We start from the raw sequence: 19,929 nt of genomic DNA on the forward strand, positions 1-19,929 counted from the left end.
TGTTTTCATCTTTTCTTGAATGCTTAAACTCCTCAACCCCATTTAGTATGTCAACATTTGTATCAGTACCAGCAGTTTGGCAGAAATTGGTCAGTATGTTATATTTTGTCATGTTTTGGTTCTCAAAATTCACCAAATTGATGCATTAAAATGAAATTATTCCAAATTTTCTCCCATGTTTCCTCTCTGTCCACTGCTAAATAACAGGCGTCTATGCCAGAAAAAAAACAAAGGGATAGTTCAACACTTTGGCAAATTGGCCCATTGCCATAATCCCTATAGTCACAGCAGTAGGTTCATTACCTTTATTTGTTGGTGTAAGCTATTTTTAGCTGCTCAGAGCTATGCTTTTTCAGCAAGCAGTCTCTGTATTTGCCTCTAAAACAACTCTGTCTCATTTGAAATATCTGAAGAATCTCATCATAATGTATATGCACTCCGGCAGTAGTCCCCGTGGCCCTTTCAAAATTTCCCCAGAGGGAATTTTCTAATTGTATCTGTTGGCCTCTGTTCACGTCTGTTCATGCCTCTTGTCCACATCTGATCCTGCTCATGTTCCTACCCCTTTCAAGTCCCTTTGTGGTATGTTTTGGTTTTCAGTTTTCCGTGTTTGATTAGAACTTTGCCTTTTTCTTTGTACTTTGTCCTGCCTTTTGTGTTGCTACTTTGCCTTGCTGGTTTTTTGCTACTTTGCCTTTTGTCCCCTTTGACAGTTATTTCTTTGTACCTGACTCCCTGGATTTTGTGTTCAGCTCTAATAAAGCGCGCTTTTTGTTTCTCCCTATCTCGCCCCCTTGTCTCAGTAACTGCATTTGGGTCCTCCTCCCATTTCCATAGTTTTCCCTTTTTACCCCATCATGACAGGCTGAAAAGAGTAGTTGTCAGACTTTTTAAGAGGGACATAGATCTGACTGTCATCCGCATAGCAATGAAAAGAAATGCCATGTTCCCCTGGAACCCAGTGGGAGTAAATAGAGAGAAAATTAAAGAGGGCCAAGCACAGAGCCCTGTGGGACCCCACATGAGAGAGGAGCAGTGGAGTACACAGAGTCATCAAGGCTGACACAGAAAGTCCAATGTGAAAGGAAGGACTTGAACCATTCAAGTGCTGTGCCACTGATGCCCACATACTGCTCTAAACGAGCAATCAGGATTTCATGATCCACTATATCAAATGCTACAGTCAAATCTAAAAATACAAGGACAACACAGTGACCAGAGTCAGTAGCTAAAATTATATAATTAAAAAACTCTTAAAAGTGCTGATTCTGTGCTGTGTAATGTTTTATAATCGGATTGGAAAATCTCAAGAATATTTTGTTCCTTTAAAAAGCCCAAGAGCTGAGAATAAACAATCTTCTCCAAGATTTTAGACAGGAAAGACAATTAAGAGATGGGCCTGAAATTTGCCAAAACAGTAGGATCTAGCCCAGGTTTTTTTTTAACAAAGGCTGCACAACTGCATGTTTAAAATGTACAGGGAGCACTCCAGAGGACAGAATGCTGTTCATAACTGTGAAAAGAGATGGCCCAACAGTGGGGGAAACCTCTTTGAAAAGTCAGGGAGGGACAGTATTATCAGGAGAACCTGAGGGCTTCAAATGACCAACAGTCTCCTGCACAAAGGACGGGGTCACAGGCTCAAACGTGTCCAAAACAGCAGAGCTGGGGAGGTGAAATAAGTGCTCTGGTAGAAGTAGCTTTATCAATGAAGAAGTGAAGATACACACACGGCAGGGGAAGGCTCAAATCCAACAGTCTGTGGTGCGATCAGAGCTGAGTTGACTTTAAACACAACACACGAGGCTTGTGAGAGTTTAACAGAATAATATCAGAATAATAATTTCTTTTAGCCTCTTTCACAGCGGATTGGTAATGACGCCAGCAATCTCTCAACATTTGAAAAGACACTTGCAATTTTGTCACTTTTGCTCAGCTCTACGACACTCCTGTCTGGCAGTGCGGGTTGTTTCATTTAGCCAAGACTCTGGTTTAGTTTTCTGCTACCTGGTCGTTAATGGAGCTTCAATGTCTATAGCAGTTTGACAGGTGTCTAGAAACAATGAGGTAAGAGCCTCTGTATCCTCACACACAGAATCAGGAATGACGCAGTTCTGACTGAAAACAGCTGAGAAGTTCGCAGCAGTGGACGGGTTAATAACTCAACATCTGCGAGCAGCAGTGCAAGGATTAACTGTGTGACAGCGAACAGCAGCTTCAAAGAGTACAGGCATGAGATCCGAGAAAAAAGTGTCACAGACCTCCAGGTTAAAAATAGGCAAACCATAGGATAAAATGAGATCAAGTGTGTGACCACGTTCATGTGAATGCCCAAGTGCAGACTGCACAAGATTAAAAGAATGAATGATGTTTAAAAAGTCTCGCGCCAGAGGGTTTTCAAGGCAACACACATGAATATTATAAGCTCCAACAATAAGGACCCGGTCATATTGGGCATAATATCAGCCAGACGTCCGAGGAGAGTTAAAATAGTAGCACTCATCAGGTAAGAGTTCTGTGAAGACACTGAACTCACCAACACTCAGCCATGTCTCGGAGATAAAGAGGAAATCCAGTTCCCTGGATGAGAAGAAATCCTTAAGGATAAAAGATTTATTTGCAGTGAGCCTGACACAGAGGCTGCAGGTTCCACAGATTCACTCCACGCCAGCAGAGACAAGGAGAGCAGGGTCTGTGGGGCTGGAACACCACATCCAAGCCCGGCATCGGTACCAACCAGGCAGCGAAAGGGTCCAGCGATCGTCGAGAGATACACGGGCGGGTCCCAGCTACAAATCCACCACGATCAGGATGGACGAACCGGGCCCTCAGCCTCACCAGACAGCCGCTACGCTTGTCCATAATAAGTTATAATGAGTTGACAAGATTTTTAGCAGAGATTCTCAGCTCGAGCAGCAGAAACACACACAACAGTCAGAGCAGCTGACGGCTCGCTTGACACACTGGCACCATCTTCACTCCTTAGGATGACTATTTATACATTCCGGTACTTGAACGTGGTACGTTAACCACAGGAGTTGAACCCGTTACCTGCACCGTAGGGAGCGTTGTTAACCATTACATCACCATGCGGTCTGGAGTCACTACACTCACATTCCTATGCTGTTTCTCTCAGGAGTTTGCATCGTGTTATTCACACTGGCCTGCGCAAATTCACGTCTTTGCATTGATTTTGTAAGCAATAGCGTGTGTGTATGTGTATGCACATACTAACCCACAGTACAGACACACGCCATTTGTTGCCTGATAACCATGCTGAGGGTTCTGACAGCAGTCGTCTTCATCCACCTCACCGATCGATTCATCACACTGACCTAGGATCAGGTTGAAACGTGCAAAACATTGCACACACTCTGCACACACACACATACACACACGAATAAAAGAAAAGAAGGGAAATGTCAATATGTGAATGATGATTATTACATTTTGATTGCTAACATGCATCAGTCAAAACTGAAGTCACATCCTCCACAGTCTTCACACAGTCAGTGGCAGTGTTGGGTATAGTTACTTTGGAAAGTAGTTAATTAGGTTAAAACGTTACCAATTAACGTTATCGTTATCAATTAAAAGTAATCAGTTACGTTACAGCGTTACCTGTGAATAAAAGTAACACGTTAGAGTACTCATGCGTTACCAAAAATTAAAAGCCGTTTGCAGTGCCTCGCACATGCTGCAACTTAACTGACACACACACAGCCTCCTTTAAATGCACCGAGAAGTTGTGACAATGATGAATAATGTCAGTCATCCAACCAAATTAACTCTGCAGGATAACAAAAAAGACAGTTAGCAATATGCCACATATTAATTAATATTTTTTTTGATCACACAACATATGAATCAAAATGCACACCTACCCAGCCCAGGTAGCCTATGAGCACCAAAAAGGTAACTCCTGAATATTTTTAACCCGAATGCAGTTATGAAAGTGCATAAAGTGCGCTTACTTGTAAACACGATCTGAGGTAAATAGGTAGCAGATTCAGATCCAAATTAACAACCAGTCAACGATCTAACAGAAATTTTAACAGCTGCCTCTATGTCAAACAAAAATTATAACGGGCCGAATAAAATTGCTCACTGGCACACAGGCAAATGACAAATAGCCCAATAGCCGAACTAAAATACTATTCAAGTGTCACAGGCCTAAATTCACTTAACCATCGTCCACTTACATTTACTCTTCAAAGTAGTGATTAAAACGTAGCAGAAGAAGATTTTCAAAGCGTCTGTCCGACAGTTGATTTCTCCTGGGAGTAAGAACGAGACTCCCGAGGCTGAAAAGCCTCTCCACGGGTGCGCTGGAGGGTGGAGGGGTATTGAAGCGCAGAAATACTGTCTTGATCCTGGGGAACTTGTTTAACATATCGATCTCGACACCTGACTTAAGATACTCAGCAATTTCAGTGTCCACTGACTGAGACCTGTCTGTCCTCTGTAAATGAAAAAAGTTGGACTCAGCATCTCCTCCGCTGACAGGTGCAGGTGGCAGTTCCTCCGGCAGTGGATGCCCCAGCGCACGGCACTCGGCAGCAAGCAGCACCTTGGCAGCGTCTTTTTTTAGTCTCATCCTTTACCCAGCGCAGTTTGAATTTAGGAATGCAGCCAGCAGGGCCTCCTTGCTGTCCAGCTTGGATGCAAAGAATGTCTTATCCGGAGAAATTCTCCAAATAACGGATTACTTAAAAAAAAAAATTACTTATTTATTAAGTTACTGATTGCTTGACGCACGAAACTAACGTGTTACATTACACATTACACGAAAAAAGTAATTAGAGTACTCTAACGCGTTACTTTGCAACGCGTTACCCACAACACTGGTCAGTGGAACATAAGCCTATGTTGACCAAACTGTGAATCAGTTTTCTTTGCTTTCACACAAAATACATTAAATTACCACATTGAACTATTTTCTCATTCACACTCACCCACCTGCTTAATTTTTGTTAAATCCAATTTTATTTATAGTGTCGTATAACAAAAGTTATTTATAGAGCAAGACTAGAACAAACTCAGTATTTTCAGAGTCAATACATTTCCCAACATCACAAGGAGCACTTTTATCACACTTTTGTATAACACACAGCACAGCAAATTTTTCAATAAAACAGATTATAAAACTGTTGAAAAGACATTCAAAACAGAATAATGGTAAATGTCTCGATTGCAATTTTAGCTGAAAGGCTCCCAGGTGTCCTGTTTTTAGTCTAATTACGAAAACAGTCAAATGGCTTCAGAATAATCACGTTTGAAAACACTTGGTGGGAAAGAAGCGTGGCAGGCCGGGACAATGTGTGAGGACAAAGAAGAGGAATGTGCATCCTTCATTGATAACTGTACATCACCAGAGAAAACATAAGGAGATGTTGACAATTTGTGGCCTAGACTATAACCCTCACAGTACTGTACAGTATAAGCATTTAACATGTTGTTTTTCTTTCAACTTTTTTTAAATTACTATATTAGTTCAAACAACTTTATTGATCCCAAAAGGGCAATTCATTCGTAGCTTAACCCATCCACAGATAAGCACATAGACAACACTGTCATACATATCAACAGCAGGAATAAGAATAAGATGTACTGTATGTCAGAAAAACATCAGATCAGCATCACGTGCAAGGGGCAGCAACAGGACAAGTGTTCAACACAGCAATCGCCTGCCCAGGGTCCCCTGGGATACAGCTGTGGGGTATAAAGGTCAGCGACCACCTTAAAACGCCCTCTCTCAACCATAGCATACCGCTACAACAGGAGATGAACTTTCAACGTCTGCAGCTTTTCCTTTGTCCTAGGCCACAGCCTTTCCCCAAACTTGGCGGACGAGATACAGTCCGTTTTTCACTCCTTTTTTCCTCTCCTCGTCTTTTTCTTTTTTTTTTGTATTTTGGATCCCGAGAAGATCGGGATTTGCTTGCAGGAGGAATAGCTCCACCTAGTGGTTGCCGCCCTGCCATCTCTCTCTCGGATTTCACGCCTTTGATTGTTTGTTTTTTACTCCTATGCCAATGATCACAATGGCTGGCATGTGAGTATAAAAACCCCTTTACTTTGAGATTGGTTGAGATTTAGTTTTGGTTATCTTTTCCCTGGTGGTAAAATACATACAATACAATACGTACATTAATAATCATCTATAATTATATTGATAGTAATAATTAGCTGTTAATAACTGAATCTGCTCCTGCTAGTACCCCAACACTGTATAGGATGGGGGTACAGACATGAAAAGAGTTGAGTTTCCTGAGTAAGTGGACTCTTTGTTGCCCATGTTTGTCAATCGAGTCAGTGTTGGCGTCAAACTTAAGTTCTGAGTCGAACACAGTGCCCAGGTACTTACTGTATATCTGTTGACTATTTGTACCTCCTCATCATGGATAATGCTTGCCTTTTGTTTGCTACTAAAGGTTCTAAAGTCAATGACTATCTCCTTTGTTTTTGTTACATTCAGGTTAAGGTAGTTATTATCACACAATTTCACAACAATTTCAAACATTTTCATAACCAAGGATCTGAGCGCTACAGGTCTTAAGTCCTCGAGTTCCCTAGAGTTTTTCACTTTGGGGATAGGAATTATTGTAGAGGTTTTCCAGACTGTTGGTATCTGGCCTGAGTCAACACATCTTTCGAAGAGGTTAGAAAAAACCCCACTCAGCTGGTCTGCACAGTATCTTACACTTGATGTCAACAATAGCATTTGCTGCTCATTTGAACATATCCATCCTCTTCCTCCTGTTGGGGGCCTTTGGGTCCAATTTTAAAAATATATTTTACAATAAAAACTGTTGGTATATAACATTCTAGAATTACAATACAGAATTCAGTTCCTGTAACGTTTACATTTTTTTGTAAGGATGCAACTCTCAGCTGTTTGTTGGGTGGAAAAACTGGATTTTACCCTCCCCCCAATCTCTCAATGAGGGACCAGGGTTGACCACGTGGTCTAGAAATGTGGCCTTTATTTCATCAGAAGTTACAGTTCTTTGTCTTCTTCTAGGTCTTCCTCCACCAACCTGTCTCCCTGCTACTCTTCTCCCTCCATCAACCTTTCTCCCTGTCACACTTCTTCCTTCACCAACCTGTCTCCCTGCTACTCTTCTCCCTCCATCAACCTTTCTCCCTGTCACACTTTTTCCTTCACCAACCTGTCTCCCTGCCACTCTTCTCCCTTCACCAACCTGTCTCCCTGCCACTCTTCTCCCTCCACCAACCTGTCTCCCTGCCATTCTTTTCCCTCCACCAACCTGTCTCCCTGCCATTCTTCTCCCTCCACCAACCTGTCTCCCTGCCACTCTTATCCCTCCACAAACCTGTCTCCATTTCCTAACAGTCTTTCTCCTCTTTCCCTATATCTATATCTATGTTGGGACCTCACCAAAGAGAACAAAGAACGGCCTACACGGAGGCCAGAAGCCTTCACATGCGGTCAGAACAAAGGAGACAAAGAACTACACCCCAAAACCTCCATCTTGCTTCACACCTCTCACCAAGGTGTGAAGTCTGATGTCATACCAACTCTGGTGCCCTATTGGCTGACAGCCCCAGGGGCCCCTTGGATACGGCCGTGGGGTATAAAGGTCAGTGCCACCTTTCAACACTCTCTCTCTCCACCGTAGCACACCGCTACAACAGGAGATCACCGCACCGTGCAATCTCCTGTTTCCCACTCTCGTCTGAAGTCAACCGACCAAATCGCCGCACTGCGCAATCTTTTGTTTGCCTGCAGGAGGAAGAAACACAAGCTGTTTCTTCATCCAAGCTACCAGCGAGAAGGATAACTGCTAAGCCCCGCTCTTGTCTGGATTCAATCGACCCGCTGCATCCTCCACTGCCAGCTGGCGGCGCACCAAGAAACCCGCACAGGACGGACTCACGCACATCGACCAAGTAAGAGGCTGTTGTCTGGGCAGAGGCATAGGTTTGATAGTGTAGGATATGCTTGTAATACTTGTTAATGTGTTTTAAGTTTTGACCACGGACCGCCGATTCCGTTGCTTTCTATATTGCTGTTCTCGAGTGCTGATTGTGTACCCACGCAGCTGGGTTTATTCCTGTAAAGTGTTTGGTTCAACCTCGGACACACATACGAGTTCCATAAGCGAGCTACTATCAGTTAAAAGACCGGAATCCCGCCAGACGAATGCCAGTTTACTCGCCGAGCTACCGTGTGATGGTAACACGCTTACTGACCTTTGTGTGTTGTGGGGACCGATCTCTTTCGCGTGCATTCCCTGCTCCTCTCTTTGTCTCTGCTAACACATACATACACACAAATCGCCCCCACACGTATCCTATGTTCAGCTGTTCCGTCTCTGAACTCTAAGAGGAATAGCTCCACCTAGTGGCTCTTCCAGGCACGACAGGCGGACTTCTCGGCTCTGGAGGAGTTCCACAAACTGCCTGACCCCTGCTGAGTCCATACTGGCCAGTGCTTTATGTCCGGCTTGGGCAAGGAGGGAGGACTCAGATGGAGGGCAGAGACAAACAACAGAACGCAAAAATACCAATTTGACTTAGCTTGGAATGAGACGAGAGACAAAAGACAAAACGCACTGGCACAAGACAAGGGGAGACGCAGACTTAAATACAGAGAGGGATAATGGGCAACAGGTGAAAACAATCAGGGATGACGTCAGACTGGGGACACATGAGGAAGGGCAAGTGACCTGAAACGAGAGGGGAGTTACTCTTTAAAAGTAAAACAGGAAGTTCACAAGACAAAAACCAAGACAAACCTCACTGGCGTGACAAATACAGGTTCGGTTATCTTTTCCCTGATTCCAGGGTGGTGCCCTGTACATTAATAATCATATTAATTGAGTAATATATTAATTAATATATTAATATATATCCCCTCTGTGGAAGAAAAACTCTCCAGGTCCAATTCTGTGGCTGGTTCAAATGAGGTTTAATCACTGACAGTGGAGAAAAGAAATTCACAGTGTATCCATGAAGATCCATTCTCCCGAATGGCCTGGCCGAGGTGGATTTATACAGAACATTCGGGAGAACAAAAGGGAAGGCGTCATGAGTGGATTTGCATTGAATCAACACATGTCTCTCTGCAGAGGAAGAGACATCTGTGGATGTCTACAAGGTGTGACTGTTCTCGGGACAGCTAGACAATGTCACTACAGGGTTCATCCTTCGGGCCTTGATCAATGTATGTGAGACAAATGTTACGGAGACAGTTCAGGAAGAAGGAAAGATCAAAGAGTCTTTTCATCAAGACGGCAAGGGTTAAACACAATAAAAAAACAGCTCAGCAGGACATTTGATGTTCCGAGAGAAAGGAACATTATATGAGATACAAATAAGAATTGTAAGGTAACACATATTCTTCTACACCTCACTGCTGGATATTTATGGAACCGCCTTACCCGTTAAGCAACCAGCATTGTGGGTGACCCCAACCACCCCTCACACAACCTCTTCAGCCTCCTGCCATCTGGGAGGAGGTACAGGAGCCTCCAAGCCTCTACTACCAGACTGGCAAACAGCTTCATCCACCAGGCTGTAAGGAAGCTCAACACCCTCCCCTCTCTCCCTCCACTCCCCTCTGCCCCCAAGAACTCTGGACTTTGACACCCCCAATCAGGAACAGCACCAGTCACTTTCCACTTCATCAATGCCTTTAATTGTTTAAATTTCATCTATATTTATTTGGTTTATATATTGTACAGTGTATTTTCTTTTGTCCATTACATTGCACATTTTCATCTCCTGTTTTTCTACTTATTTGCACTATTCAGTTTTTTTGTGTTTTTCTATTTCTCTTGCACTACTTGGAATTTATTTTATTTATTGTACATATATTTTGTTTTGTTACATTGCACCGTGGGTTGGAGAGAAACGCAATTTCGATTCCTCTGTATGTCTGGCACATATTGCAGAATTGACAATAAAGCTTACTTTGACTTTGAATTATTAATATCAATAATTATATTGATAGTGATAATTATCTGTTAATAACCAAATCTGCTCCTGCTAGTACCCCAACATCTATATGTGTTCACTACCAAGTATGAAACCAGACACCTGCTGAAGCTTTCAGCTGAAAGTACAATCATCAGTGTTTGAAAGTCACCAGGCTGAAATCATCTTGTTTTTAATGTGAGGTTTACAGTTTTGGCAGCAGTGTGTTTAGCATGTGAACAAAGTGCTGCAAATCCACAGTGTTGTGCAGGTTGTGGTTACAGTTTTTTTTTTGTTATTGTTAATCTCACCTCAACCACCAAAACACTTCATACCTGTCTCAAAATAAGCTTATTCCACCTCAACACCACAGTTGTTCTGACAGCAAAATGACAGCGGGCACTACTGAAGTCACATGTGCAAAACTAACTACAGTCTGCACAGCAGCAGTTCATGTCATCTGTTGTGTAGGACTGGATGTTGATATCCCTTCATGCATACTTTCAGCGATGAGACTCTGTGGGATGGTCAATTGAGGGATGGCACACTTTGGGTTGTAAATTGGGCGCCCTCCTTCATGGGTCTTTCGCTGAAAGGCCCACGACACCTCCAGAGGGTTCAGCAGTGGATCCTAGCGTCCCAGGTTCACTCCCTAGATGCCATCGCCCTCACTTGAAGGCCCAGGTGGAGTCCTTTCTCTTCATCCACAGCCACTGGCTCCCCTTTTCAGCCTGGAGAGATCTTTGACTGCCTGCCGGTTGGCTTTCCCTCACACTCCCATCTCTCTGAGTAGCCTGGATGTTGAGGTGGCTATGAACCCTCTACAGCCTACTTCCACTGGGCGTACCTTTGCACTCCAGCCTTGTTGTTGTGCATCAGCTGCAAGTTCAGCGTACCTCAGCTTCTTCCGCTCATAGCCCTCCTCCACTGCACTCTCCCAGGGCATGTTGAGCTCAATGATGTAAACAGACTTGAGCGAGGCTGGCCAGAGAACAAGGTCTGGTCGCAGGTTGGTGGCTGCAATCTCAGCTGGGAAGCAGAACTTCTTGCCCAGGTCTGCCAACAGCTTCCAGTCCTGTGCTTTGCCCAGCTTTCCGGTGTCTGGTCGAATGGTGGTGAGGCTGGTTTGACCCTCACCCTCCCGAACAAACGGTGTTGGCTACCAGCAGGCTGACGAGGGTGGAAGGGTATTCACCCTCTTCCGTTGACTTTCCAGCACATCTGCAAGACACTTTAACACCTGGTTGTGCCGCAAGGTTTAACGGCCTTGAGTGAGGCTGGTCTTGCATCCCACCAAGATGTGCTTCAGTGTTGCTGGACTTGGGCATAGTGGGCACTTGGGGTCTTTGGCATACCACTGGTTAAGGTTTGCGGGAGAAGGTAGGACATCGTATGCAGCTCTGATGGTAAAGCTTGCCCTGAATGCCTCCAGCTCCCACAGCTCTTTCCAGGTAATTTTCCTCTTCTCCACTCCTTCCCATGCCATCCACTGCCCTTGCTTTGCCTGCGCCACAGCTTGGGCACACCTTCTCGCTTCCTCTTCCTGACGTACCTCCTGGACCACCAGCTTGCATCTCTCAGATGTAGTGGGCTTGCTCCACGTGTACTGGCGCCAAGGCCAAGACCGCTCCTCCCCTCCTGCACTCGGCCCACAATACCTTGTGCCTGAGTGCTGCCTTTGCTTGTTCAGTTGCAGCCAGTGGGGTTCACTTCCCCCAGTGGCCAGGATGGGGGCAGCTTGGGGTACTTGACTTTGGCGCACTTGTACTCCTCTGCCAGACTGTAAATGGACAGATGTAACATCCCTCTCCCTGCGGTAGAGCCCAACACTGCTTAGACACCTGGGAAGGCCAAGCAACTCCTTCACATATGAGCTGACTATTCTCTCCAGCTTTTCCACCTTTGAGAGCAGGACTTCATATAAGGTTAGTGGCCACAGGAGTCATAGAAGTAGTCCATACGGCATGCACCAGAGCTTGCCAGCGATCAGTTGTTCTTGTTGTCGATGTTCTCCAGGCCGCTTGCCACCTCCTTCCTGAGCTGCTCTACTTGCACTTTATCTTTGACGGAGGCATCATACCAACGACCTAGGCTCTTCACAGGCTTCTCTGAGACTGGAATGGGTTCCTCGCCAATGTAGTGGTCTGAAAGGTTCCCCTTGACAATGGAGATACTTCTGGACTTGCTCGGCTTGATCTTCATGCGAGCCAGCTCAATGTTTTACTGGAGCTTTCTTACAGTCGTGCAGTGCAAGCCTTGGTCGTGGTGAGCGTTGGGAGGTCATCCATGTAGGCTCTGACCGGAGATAGCCTCAACCCAGGTCTTATTCGCTGTCTGCCAACCACCCATCGAGAGGCCCGGATGATGACCTCCATGGCCAGGGTGTAGGCCAACGGGGAGATGGTGCACCCGACCATGATTCCCACTTCCAGGTGTTGCCATGCTGTGGTGTACTCTGCTGTTGTCACACAGAGTTGGACGTCCTGGAAGTAGGCCCTGACAAAGGTTGTGAGAGCAGAGGGACCTTGTGAGGGACTGAGCCAAAGGTGTTCGCTAAGTCCAGGAACACCACGTGAAGATCTCTTCCCTCCTTTTTGGCAACCTGGATCTGATGCCAGATGACACTAGCGTGTTTTACACATCTGGAGAAGCCAGAGATGCCTGCTTTCCGGATTGACGTGTCAATCAGGTTGTTTCTTCACAGGTATCCTGCCAGTCTGCGAGCGACCATGCTGATTAAGATCTTTCCCTCGACGTTTAGAAGGCTGATCTGTCGGAACTGCCCAATCTCTGATGAGTACCATTAAATTGTATTTTATTTGACATTTATGTCAAAGATACAGGAGAGTGATAATACACACAAAGCAGCCAATGAAATCTGTTATTCAATATCTGATTGCTTGTATTGCCTCATGACTGATGAAAAATTTGCCTTGTTGTGTGCAGTAGAATTTTGATGCATCGTAGAATTGAATTGAATCGAATTTAATCATTATCTGGTGAATCGTAATCAAATCGAATTGTGAGGGCAGTGCCAATGCACACCCCTATCTATCTCTGTCTGCCTTAGTGGGGATTGCCGGAGCAGCTCGTTTGCCTTGGACTACTCCAAACTGTTCCACCCCATAGGCATAGATGAGATTACCCATTTTCTCTAACTACTTAATGGTGATGCCTCTGATCCCTTCCAGTATGCTGCAGAGATCCATGTTGACCTCCTTCCACAGCGTCTTGTCGCAGGACTTTGGCCACTTGACCAATGGCCTCCGCCCCTGGATCTTCTTTTCTGCTGTTGGTCGTGGTGGGTTGGGTTATCGGTCATCTGTGCAGGAATTTTGCAGATGTTCTTCCAGGTCGGCCTTTGTCACTGAGAGACTTCCGCTCTTCTCCTTTGTGGACAAAACTCTAGCTCCTTTTTCATTGCTTGAACACAGTTTTCAAAACTCTCCACACTTCTCTCCTGACTTTAACCACAACCTGCACAACACTGGATTTACAGCACTTTGTTCAAATATCAACACACCGCTGTCAAAAATGTAAACCTCACATTCAACACAGGATGATTTCAAACACTGGTGGTTGTAACTTCAGCTGAAAGCCTCAGCAGGTGTCTTGTTTTAGACGAGTTAGTGAACACATATAGATATATTTTTTTAGGAAATGGACCAATGAAGATGTTGGAGGGAGAAGAGTGGCAGTGAGAGTGCTGCGTGGAGGAAGATCTAGAAGAAAACAAAGAGCTGTAACTTCTGATGAAATAAGGGCCACAATTCTAGACCATGTTGTGGATCATGTTTGCATATTATTGAGAGGGGGGGTGAGGGTGTGACCCAAACTCAATATATTTTTACAATAGAACCCAAAATCCCAACAGGAGGTAGAGGAAGGATATGTTCGGATGAAGGAAGATGTCTTAGTAAATGCCTACAGAGAAAATACAAATATATATCTATTGAAGCAAACTGCTAATTTTCATTCCTTCTTGTTTACCTAAAAGAAAATGTAATATGTAATGTATAATATAAAATAAAAATGTTCATGTGAAAAAATGTCACTCTTTTTTTTAAAGAAAGCTATTGATTTGCGTGAAGTCACTCAAATTATTCAACTGTAAAGATGAAAAGTGTCTAACTTGTGTGTTGATGTCTGGTGTTATTGTTTTCTTCTCACTATGTTCTGAGTGACAGTGTGTGTTGTCGCAATGAGGAGTGTTTTCGCGGCACTGAGCCGGTTTTGCAGCTGATGTGAACTGTTAAACTCAGATGACTGTTGGTGACACAGACTGTGTTAGAGTTTTGGACATGTAGCTGCAGTTGTACCCACTTTCGTTTAGCAATCAAATGCGCGTGCGTGCGTATGTGTGTGCGCGTGTGTGTTTGTGTGTGTGTGCATGTGTGTGAATTTGCCTGTCAATGGTTTTCCAGATTTCAACATAGTTTGTTCTTGACAAGAGTTACATCATTTTCAGGGCAATTTCCGAGAATCAGTATCATTTTGTTTCGTTTTTCGAGACTGTGACTGTTTTGTCTTGTTTAATCTTCTCCTTCCACCGTTAGCTGTTTCGACCATCTTCCCTTTTTGATTGAAATTACATGTTGTGTGAATTTTTCTACACATTCTCCACAACAGTTTGGCCAGATCTCCAAACTTCATACTGACCCTCTTCTTACCCAAGTTTTGTTGGACATGACCAGCAATCCCCTGTCTTGTGTTTGTTTGACTACTCCACCTCCCTATCCTGTGTGGACTACCAAGCTGTTATAACACACCAGTTTTTCTGCCCATGATGCAATGGAGTGGGTGATTTTGTCAAAACTAAATGAGCAGCGGTGTCAGACGACGAAGACAACCTGGAGTGAGAATGGGTTGGACATTCAGCCTGAGAAGTCTTAAGACAGATTGAGACATCATTGTTTCCAATCACACTGTGACAACGTGTTGTTGGCTGCCAGGACTAAAACACCCCGTACTTCTAATAAAGCTAAAGTTTGTTCCTCATCAAGACAACGAGAAGACTGATAAGCACACGAAAGGACAAATGTCCCAGTGAGACTCCATGTGATGACCCACTTTAAGTTAGGACAAAGACGGTTGACCTGACTGATCTAATATGTGATTTTCACACCTGATAAATGTGTCACTTTGTATTCTGCTATACCTCCTGTTTATTATTTCACTACATCTTGTTTCCATTACACTTCATTTACACACACACACTTTTATATATTCTGGGGGGAGGGGGGGTTTAATTATCCCGGTAATTTGTCTGCGTGAGAAACACTAGATGTGGCGTGTGCTGCTTTGTCCTCTGACAATGTAAACAGACTGGTCTGACTTCACAGCAGAATATTTCCTTGTTCATTTTTCTAGATTTGCATGTTCTATTGTGGATCTTTTTGAAATGTTCTGTTAGTGCATATAAGAAATATGCCTTTTTCAAGCTGACAGTTAATTTTGATGGCCTTGATGGTTTCTTTGGAAATCTGTAGTTCACATGAGAGAATCTGTGCTTAAAGTTAAAAAAGCTGCTATTTAACAAGTATTTCTTTGAAGTATTATTTGAATTTAAAAACTTCCTTTGTGTTGATTCTACATAAATTCCATCATTTTACATTTAAATATCCATTATAACATACTTTATTCTTAAGAAGAAAGAAAGCGATTAAGTACGGCAAATTGTGATCAATTGACAGCACTAATTATATATATATTCAGAAAAAAATAAAATTTTCTCTGTATATTGTTGGAACAGAAAGATAAATGACAGAAGGTGTATATGAACAGGAATATGAAGCCTCTACAAATACAGATGCACCGATACCACTTTATATCAGACTGAGTCTAAATATTTAAATGTCAGTACTTGCTGATACCACGTACTGATATGAGTACTTAATAGTACCATTGCTCTAACAATAAATAACTTTGAAAACATTCAACGTTGTGTTTTTCTGATGCAAACAGAAGAGTTTGCAGTAGAGATACAAATAATTTACTGTTTTACATGCTGTCAGTTACACAGTTCAAATAAATATTGTAATATATACATATAAGATAAAAAAGCTCAGAGACTCAGAAGTCAATCGTTCTAGTTAGCATGGCATTAAAAACACTCATACCGACTCCACAGTGCACCCGAGGCAAATCAATTGTAACGGCAGACTATCGATGTACATATCTGTGTTGATAGAATGTTTGAAATAAAACCAACCTTGCATTTCTAAGGATTTATGTCTCAGCAGCAGCAGCGTGTCATACTTCCTAGTAGGCTATGTCAGCGGCGGACTGATATCACCTAGCACTTATAAGTTACCGGTTCTATAATAGTTTGTTTACCTGCTGTCATTGCTACAGACGCAGAGTAGCCTGCAGTGCTAGTTTCTTCAATCTCACAGAAATGGCCACTTTTGGAGAATATACTGAAACTTTTGAAGACTCTGATGAGGAGTTTTTTTCCACCCAAACCCAACGGTACCTGTACGAGCCTGAATATACAGAGGAAGAATTACGCAAGAGGGATGCTCAAAGGGCAGAACGCGAGCGTCTGTGGAGACCGAGATAGCCCCCGCTGGAGCTGAGAACCGGGACTGAATAAACGGAGACTGGTGGTGCCAGGAGGGAATCCCCCGCAACGCGTCCGAGGGTTTACGGTTCTCCGGACGGAGCAGAGGTTCGGGTTAGCGGTGCGTAATTGTGGGTTGGCTGGGCCTTGGGCTGCCCGGTGTTTGCCTGAGCTCCAAGCGCTTTTCACTCAGGTCTGAGGGCATGAGGCCCGACAATTCGGCCCGATTTCGATTGCCTATTTACGGGCAGTATTTTGGGCGGCGCATCTTAGAGTTTTGAGTCTGACGGAGAGTCCGCATGTGTGGATTTGCGTTGGCGTGTGCTGCCCGGTGTTTGTGTGAGGTCCAAGTGCTTTTCAGACAGCCTCTTGGGGGCTTAAGGGCCGACAAATCGGCGGTGTTCAGGTGTGTATTTACCGGCTGGATTCCGAGCAGCACGTCTTAGAGTTTTGAGTCCGACGGAGCAAAGTAAAATTCCGCTGCTGCTGAGAAACTAGTCCCTCAAAAAATGGATGATTCATGCGATGCGAGGTTATTTTTGTTTCAAATATTATTCTATCAACACAGATATGTATAGTACATCGACAGTCTAGTGTTTTAATTGATTTGCCTCGGGTGCACTGTGGAGTCGGTATGAGTGTTTTTAATGCCATGCTAGCTAGAACGATTGACTTGCGCTAGCCATAGCACAAGCGAACTCGGCAACTAGAAGAACTGAATGAAATTTCTTGAAAACGTCTCCAGACGTCTCGAACACACCGGCTGAGTTGGAAAATAGGTCTTATGTCCAAAATTCTGAACTATGCCTTTAACATCACGTTGCTGCAGGGGTGTCAGTGCTAACAGATCTTAGTAGTTTTATGAGGCTGCTTGTTTACTGATTGTTCCATATTTGTATTTTTTATACTCAAATCATGTTTTACATAATCATGACAACCCTGATAGATAGATAGATAGATAGATAGATAGATAGATAGATAGATAGATAGATAGATAGATAGATAGATAGATAGATAGATAGATCCTTATTTTATGTTAATATTTGTTATGCTGTGTTCACATGATAATACATTAATGGAAATGTTAAATTCCATTTACACCACCAGACAAACAAACCAGACTGACCTGAATGCTCCACAGAAACCAGCAGCAGAACCAGGACCCTGAGGATCATCTGAACCTCCATCCTGCAGACTGAGATCCGTCTGTGTGAGCAGCAGTCCTCCCTCTTACCAGTCTGTTTCTGCCACGTTGTGTGGACAAAAAGGAAGTCCATATAAGGTAAACCACTAGTTAGTTTGAGGTCAGACACAGAGGTTATGAAAACAAGTTGGTGTGCATTTGTGAGTTAATGCAGGATTTCCTGTACACACACACACACACCCACATACACCCACCCACACACTCACTCTCTCTCTCTCTCTCTCTCTCTCTCTCTCTCTCTCTCTCTCTCACACACACACACACACGCACACATTCAAAGTACTTGTAGTTCTTCACTGCATCTCAGAGGTAAATTTTGTACATTTTCAAGCCATAAATAAATGTTTGTTTTTTCAACTGAATGTTAACATGTAAAGTATAAAACACATAGACTCACGTGAGGTGTCCTTGTTGTTCTAATAGGGGAAACATAAAAGACGTAAAATTCCTGTTATAAATGAATAACCACTGAGGGTTGTCTTCAAAATTTTTAACAAGGACACTATTTCGTACGATGCCGAAGAAGTTGAAGCCACCTTTTTTAGAGAAGGTGATGCCACCTTAAGTTATGCCAAGAAGTCGAAGCCACCTTTTTTAGAGAAGGTGAGTGATGCCACCTTAAGTGATGCCTAAGAAGCCGAAGCCAACTTTTTTAGAGAAGGTGAGTGATGCCACCTTAAGTGATGCCTAAGAAGCCGAAGCCAACTTTTTTAGAGAAGGTGATGAGGCCGCATTGTTGTCATGTTGAACAATTTAATAAACAACTCTGCATGTGGCATAGAGGAAGAAAATCTCCAGTTGAGGCTGTAGAGTTAAATGGTAAATAGCCTCATTTATATAGCGCTTTTGTCCAAAGCGCTTTACAGCAAGAGTCAACCACGCAGGGCGACAAGCCACCATGTTAACACTGGACATTACTGACTCACCTGGAGAGATGGAACAAACATTGAACAAGGCATTCAAAAAGATCGCTGACCTTCTCAAAGATTTTCAACGGATGTCAAACGAGCTGCAGAGGAAGGATTCCCTGCTGAGCACCCTCAGGTCCCATTTCCCGGCATTGACCAGCTGGCTGGAGACCTCACAGGCCGGCGAGTTAGCACTGCAGAACACCACCTCTGCACTCGGGCACACAGTTCTCTGGTGCCCCTTTTCCACCGAGGCATTTTGAGGGCCGGTTCGGAGCCGGTGCCCAATCGCAAACCATTTCTTCCTGTTTCCACAGCCAAAGAGCCGAGACTCGGCCAGGAAAACTGGTTCCAGAGCGGCCCCAACTCTTTGCTGGGCTGGAACCGGCCCCGCAAGAAGGTCTTGCTTACGTTAGGGGCTGGGGGGCCGTTAACGCCGAGGCAACGGGGGAAAATACGCTGCTGCGGAGTTTTACTAACGTTACTGTTCCCGGTAAGTTTCATTTTTAAATTGTTTCACCTCGTTGCAAACCAACGACACATTTCTGTTTAGTTTACCAAGCTAGTGATTACCTGTGTAACAGCAGCAACTAGTGGCTATGCTTCCTCGGGTAATGTAAGCTGACCGGCTAGCTAGCCAGCTAGCGTGATATTGCTAACAACAACGTTAGCATGCCACTTTCTGACTGCTGTTGGCTCACTAAACGTTACCAACTACCAATGTAACATAACATCTGTGTTCGCAGCGTCGTGGACACGTTTGTGATTTAACTGCTGTTCTCTGGTTTGTGTTTGTAGAGCTGTCGGACATCGGCGATATTGAACGGAGGTCCAACCTGCAGATGACTAAACATCAAACACTCTGATCTATTGATCACACACTGTTCTACACTTTAAAAAAATGTTGTGACTTTAGTATTTTGTGTATTTTATTGTTATTGTATTATTTGCCAAAATAAACACTTTTTCTGAAGAGAATTGTCTGCTATGCTTGAAATTAGCGCTGCGGGGAAACCTCAGACGTATACAGTGACGTAATGACGTTGCTCTCTGGGCTCTCTAGCCGGTGGAAACGCAAACAGGTTCTCAGAAGGTTCGCAAGTTGAACCAACTGCGAACCAGCACGGGCACCGGCCTGGTTCTTGAACTAGGTTCGCGTTGGTGGAAAAGGGGTATGGGAGCCGTCCTCCTCCGGTCGACGGCCCGCTTGCTCCACTCCAAATAGGGGGACCCCCTGGACCGAAGTGGTCGTCCGCGGGCGGGCGAGGGCTCCGAGTGGGATTCATGCCGTGGCTCCTTCTACCACGAGCCTA

At 44.1% G+C, this 19,929-nt stretch overlaps 1 protein-coding gene across 2 annotated transcripts in view; it reads right to left on the bottom strand.

The window, feature by feature from the left end:
• LOC311028974 (properdin-like) overlaps nucleotides 1-17,745 on the bottom strand; it is an 80,275-nt gene extending 62,530 nt beyond the window's left edge. For both annotated transcript variants that reach the window (XR_014598817.1, XM_084033815.1), the window contains exons 1-2: nucleotides 17,631-17,745; nucleotides 3,236-3,374 (exon numbers count right to left, since the gene is read on the bottom strand). Coding sequence is in view for 1 of the 2 variants with exons in the window: in XM_084033815.1 (XP_083889941.1) it covers nucleotides 3,236-3,374; nucleotides 17,631-17,691 (200 nt within the window). In the remaining variant the exon portion in view is untranslated. The remainder of the gene's footprint in view (nucleotides 1-3,235; nucleotides 3,375-17,630) is intronic.
• Between the last annotated feature and the right edge of the window lie 2,184 nt (nucleotides 17,746-19,929).

The sequence above is a fragment of the Eutrigla gurnardus genome, assembly GCF_963514095.1.
Source record: "Eutrigla gurnardus genome assembly, chromosome: 18".
Taxonomy (NCBI): Eukaryota; Metazoa; Chordata; class Actinopteri; order Perciformes; family Triglidae; genus Eutrigla; species Eutrigla gurnardus.